At 34.3% G+C, this 6000-nt stretch overlaps 1 protein-coding gene across 2 annotated transcripts in view; it reads right to left on the bottom strand.

The window, feature by feature from the left end:
• Positions 1-448: 448 nt before the first annotated feature.
• The window catches only part of DACH2 (dachshund family transcription factor 2), a gene marked incomplete at its 5' end in the record, with an annotated part of 679019 nt that continues 673467 nt past the window's right edge, over positions 449-6000 (bottom strand). For both annotated transcript variants that reach the window (XM_082610726.1, XM_082610727.1), the window contains one exon: positions 449-768. In XM_082610726.1, coding sequence (XP_082466852.1) covers positions 719-768 — 50 coding nt within the window. In that variant the 3' untranslated portion in view covers positions 449-718. The remainder of the gene's footprint in view (positions 769-6000) is intronic.

Raw genomic sequence — 6000 nt, 5'->3', positions numbered from 1 at the left:
TGCTTCCCAGTACAACCCTTCCCCCTGGAAGCAGGTTTACTAAGCACACACAGCCAGGAAAAGGCAATGTCTTGTGCGATTCAATAAGAACAATTGGAGACAATTGTTTCAACAGGTGAAATGGAGTAAGATGCATGTTCATATTTGTTTAGAAATAATCAAACCAGAGGAAGCTTTGCAAACATGTTCTTAGTTCCTATATTTTGATTTGTGCTCTGACTCCACTTCAATAATTACAGTTGGCAATTTGAAAATAAACACTCAGTTCAACTGACAAAGTCAAAATGTTTTTATTTTGCTGAAGTTTAGCAAGTACATTTTTAACAAAGAAGGTGTACTTTAACTTAATATATGGTAGAACAGAGAAACCATATATATGTTTCTAGTCTCTAACACACTACCGCATTTTTCCCTTAAAAGACAAAAAGCCAAGCTGAAGTGAGCATAGAAAAGCATCAAATATGGTCAAGTTACTTTAGTCATTAGAATTTAGCTCATATTCTTAAATTGGTTAATCAATTGCAAAAACAAAATTTACGTCATTGCTTTTAAAATGTACACACATTCTTTCTTTAAAAAATGTAATATAGATTGAATAACTGCTTCAGTAAACAAAGCTTTGCTGATAAATACAATTGAATTAACTCCATGTTGAATAGTTTCAGAGATAACCTGGAATCACAAGCATCTTCATTTATGTAAAGCCAGCGAGGACCTTTCAGGACGAATAAAACTGTTGTGCCATTGCTAAATAGTAATAGTTACCTCCTTTAAAAAAAAGAAAACAAGTTAGTTTTTCTGAGGAATAATTCTAATATGTGCGTTAAAATACTAAACTTCTATCTTCAAGAACTTAAATGATCTGATGTTACAGGCTTGATTTAATATTGGTAAAATTTAAAATTTCTTAACACTTCTATAGGTTAATGTGTCAGTTTTCAAAGATCCTTCAAGTTGTGTGCTACAGCTTCTTTTCTTCTTTCCACTACACTGAAGACATCAAAGACTGAGAAGACTCTTCATAAACTATGATGTCTATTGTTATCTACATTACTTTTATTTTTGTACAGAATGCTATGTTTGAGATCCAGATGGTTTACCAAAACAAGGAAAAAAGAATGTCTGGTTATGATCTAAGGTGATAACAGCTTTGATGAAACATTTTGTTTCCTCTCCCCAGGTTAACTGTCCATGTATACTGCATGAAGGGAGACACGTTCTGAATATCATTTAACCACAGTGTTTAGTGAAACTGGTATCTATTTAAATATGGGTAATCAAAAGAATCCATACCATTCTAGAGTTAGAAAATATTTGATGGTGTGGGTAAAAGTTATAGTTGGAAACAATTTCCAAAAACAAGTCCACCTATTTTTGTCTAACTTTCCTCTTTTCCATAGCCGTGGCTTATAGCCCCAGTCTCTATCCAGCTACCTCATAAAAATTGGCTTTTGGTGACAAAAGCGGAACAAGGGAAAAAAGTGTGTATGATCAGTACAAATCCATCACCCAGGCTTAAAAAACACTTAAGGTCTTTGTTGTATCATCTTCACATATAAAGGAAAATACATTATCATTGTTGGACTGATATGCCTCATCTAAAATATTAATTCAGTCTAGTCAAAGCTTAGCAATGTCAGGAGGAAGACATACCCCCCTTAATGTATAAAATCTTTAAAATATTTTTCTTTCTGTGTCAGAGGTATTGCGAGTCAGTGGAGTTTTCTGGATAATACCTCAGAACCAAAAATAAAGATGTGGTAAGGTAATAGAAGAATAAAAGAATGTGGTTCTATGTTAGACCACCTGGAGCTTCAGACTTCATTAGAGGGCAACCAGGCATTTTGCTTAAGAGCCCATGGAATTCACTGGAACATTTCCAGGGAAGAAGAAAACAAAGCTTGAATTTTGGGAAACTGTGTAGTAGTCTGTCACCCCAGAGAATTGTTCAGACTCCTTTGTGGTGTCTGAGAATATTTATTCTGATAAAATTCACCAGATAGTTGCTTGTTTTCCAGTCTACCTCGTCCTCTGTATACACAGCCTAAATGTCAAAAGAAAGCTCTTCAACATCAAATAGCAGACACTCATTTTACCAGAATTGAAATTTATACAATATAGTTAAAACTTAAATCATGCAATACAAATTGAGAACACTACAAATTTGAAAGCAATGGTAAAAGTAACATCCTGTAAAAAAAAAGTACATAAACACAGTAACAAATGGCAAAAAGCAATCACCATCTTCCTTTAGAAAAATGCAGTTTCTGAAAAATTGCCCTCCTTTATTATGTTTAATTTTTGTCTTTGTTAAAAAAGACAAACATATTTGCCTACACCCTTCATTAAATATGCCAGTTTATAAGGCCTACCAGGAAGTGTTTCCACAGCAGTTCAAAAATCCAAAGAAAAACTAGGCCAGCAGAAGACAGTATTAATATGAATCAATTTTTCTACGTAGAATAAAATAAGTTGAGATTTCACTGTAGTTAAACTTGTTTCTCCTAATTTAGAGGATAGTAGCAAAATAGATTCTTGTGTAGCATGCTGTACAATGTTGACACAGATTCTGTTACTCTTTTACATATGCCACTACTGTGATCATATGGAAGGAGCCAATATTGACCTGCTAACTGACACTGATCCTTGGAGCAATCTCAAAGTTTGTCACATTTCAATTTCAAAATGCATTTCAGCTATAATATGAGTGATCTATCATTTAGTAGCAGCTGTCAAAGTAAACTTCTAGATAAAACAAAAACATCTGGAACCATAAACAGAGGAGAGCAGTAGCTGAATTTTAATCCAAACCTGGTATGCTCACTTCATTAGGAACAGGAAACAGCTAATTAGTAATTGAATGTTTCATGTTTTTAAAAGGGTTTGCACTTGAGCTCCAAACAGAGATGATCTAATATGCATTCTGGATGTAAACAAGATTAAAGATCAGGAAGAGCAATGAACAAAGCCTCTCCAGAGGAATGTTAGGGAGCTTGGGAACTTACAAGGAGTGACACACACTGACATTTCAGGAGAGCTGCAAAGTTTATTGCTTTAAGATATATCAGATAAGTAAAAGGGGGATTCAATACACACAAATGTGACCATTTTAAAAATAAAATAGAAGGCCCATACAGTCCCTGGCTTAGCACAGCACTGCCTGATATGGGCATAACCCATGGCACAGGAGTCTGGTGGGTCCTCCTGCATACAGGAGATGAGCCTCTGCTGATAAGTTATCTTTAAAGGGTCACACCTGGTTGTCACAAACTCAAGTAAGTGTGAGACTTGCGTTTTGTGGTATATATCTGAAGCTTATGAAAAAAAACAAAAAAGCTAAAATCAGGCATCACAAAAAGGCAGGTATGTAGAAAAAGGCCAGAAGAAAATGCACGAGGATTCCTTATAGTTCAACCAAAGTCAATTAACATATCTATTTTTAAAAAGATATTTATTTTTCAGTAACTTAATTAATTTGAAAATGCTGTTCAATTTCCCCTATAGTTCAATATATCCTCTGACTATCAAATAATGAGACGTTTCTGGATGTTATTTATTAAGTCACACCTCTTTGTTATTCAATTCAGATATTTGATAGTAATAAAGTTCTAAAAAATGTTATTTGCCTTGGTCCTTCTCCATGACTTATTTCTAATTTGGCACTATTTCACTGAATTAGGTTAAAGCAACATACCTACTCTACACAAATAGATCTACAGTATGTAGAGAGAACCAGAAGCCTTAGAAAAAATTCCTTCAGAGCATAGAATGACTGGAATGTCACACTGATATGAATTAATGTGATATTTTAAAATGTGTAGGGAAGCTGGGCATTCCAGTAGAAATTGCATGTACTGCCACAGGGAACTGATTATTGGAGAATGGATAAAAACTCAGTTGGACTTTTGCATAGGATGAGTGATACTTCTGTCACATCAGAATTTAGTTCGAGGGCAGATGTAAAAATAACACAATGGATTAGGTTTTGCTTGGTGTAAGGAGGGCACTTTAGGAGGGGAGTTATTTTTTTTTTTTTGATCACTAGACTACCATTTAGCACATTGGAATACTGCACTATTAGATTCTTAGGAGGCATGAAAATAATGATGACAAGTATTTGCCACCAGCCTTTGGCCAGGTCTCCATTAAGTAAACAGTTAAAAATAGTTAAGGCCATTTCCTGGGCAATTCAAGCCAAATGACCCATTGGGTTCTAATGACTGGAACATCTTAGGCATCTGGCCATGTCTAGACCAGAGGTTGAGCAGTGGAAAATATCCATGATGTGACTGACCCATCATATCTGCCTTTCTCCATTCTTAGGTGTATAGATTTTTCAGTCTGTTTGCTTGTTGATAGCTTAATGAAGAGTAAACAGTATTGGAGATGTAAGGAGAGCACAAAAAAATAAAAGAGGTATTTTTAGTTGCTTAGGTATGTGTTTTTATCATTGCCTTCTTTACAGTAAGGAATATGCTAATAGAAAGGTGTTAAATGACTTGCTCCACCATCAACAAATCAAAGGAAGAACTAAGTGTGGTAAAACCTACAAACTAGCACTCTCCATATTTCCTTAGAGAACTGTACAGGCAAAGTGTTTCTTTCAGAAAGGTGATGTCCAAAGCAATGCTAACAAATATGGATCATTTGCACAAATGAATTACCTCCTCACGTTAATTCCTGTTAAATCTCGGGTCAGCCAAATATAAAGTTATTTCATAGTAATCACAGCTTAAAGTGGGTGTGTCTGCATTTTAATTTCTGTCACAGCATTTAGAAATAGAATTTTCTATATCTTAAAAGTTCTTCCACCTACTTACCCCACTAGGATGCTCTCTGGTTTAATGTGATAATGTTTATGAAGCACTATGAACTCCATGGAGGAAAGGGGTTATAGAAGTGTAAAGTATCATGTTCAATCATCATTATGATTATCCCCTAAACACTTGTGAAGCCCATTCTCTAACACATTTTTCCTGTACGTGCCAGGTTCTAATTATCAGTAATGAACAAATAGTAATAGATGGTTCCATATTTTAAGAATTTAAGTATGAATTTTAAAGAATTACAGCATTAGATAAGCAGGTAACTGCTACAGCACCCTATTCGTGCCTATGATCAGTTGGAGTTCTGGCTTCAGTGTTCAGGCTGCACAGAAAAAAACAATAAAACCGGTCAAAATTTCATTCCAACAAAGAAAATCCAAAATCTACTCAATGAACTTCACTAAAAACCACAAATGGGCTTTATAGTATTTTGTTTGCTATATATGTTCAAGATTTGAATAAATCTCTGTGTAATAAATGTATTATTTTATTACACATATCCCTTAATCATATATTCATTGATGTGGGCCTCATTCTATTAAAAACAAAATTATACAAAGGTGAGCAAAACTGTAGATTTACAGTAATTTGAAGCTTAAGCAAATTCTCTAGGTGAGATATTAACAATATAAAAATGGTATAAATGATATTTCCTATCTCTAAAATATGCTTATGAGCCTCTTGTGCATGTTCTACTGCTTTACAACCTGCAGTGAAATGCATGACTAGCTTAATAAGCAAGCCATTTAAAAAGTTTTTTTTTTCCCCTTCACAGTCTGAAACATGAGTAAAGATCCACGCCGTTTTCTCTGAATCAAAATCTTTGTTAATGATTGCAATTTCCTTTCAGGATGAGATTTCCTTCCCTGACAGGATGGTTATTTAAAAGTAACTTCTCACTATTTATTTTTTTGAAAACTACCAAGAAACATGTCTATAACACTTTTGAAGGCTTAAATATAAGTTTAGAAAAAATTATATTTTCTACCCAAAGCTCATATTTCCTTCCAAGTGTTGCCTCACCACTAATTCACTTATATAAACAAAGGGATTTCCTTAAAAACTACTAGGCTTCATCACAGGCATACTTTGAGCTATCAGACCTTTTTTTTGGTGGGTAGCTAACTTATACTTGAACAGATGCCAATATTTTATAAACGATTTCTCCTGCTAA

This window comes from Mesoplodon mirus (assembly GCF_964341445.2).
Source record: "Mesoplodon mirus genome assembly, chromosome: X".
Classification (NCBI taxonomy): domain Eukaryota; kingdom Metazoa; phylum Chordata; class Mammalia; order Artiodactyla; family Ziphiidae; genus Mesoplodon; species Mesoplodon mirus.
Note: the sequence above shows the minus strand (reverse complement) of the source record. Positions and strands in the feature narration are given on the sequence as shown.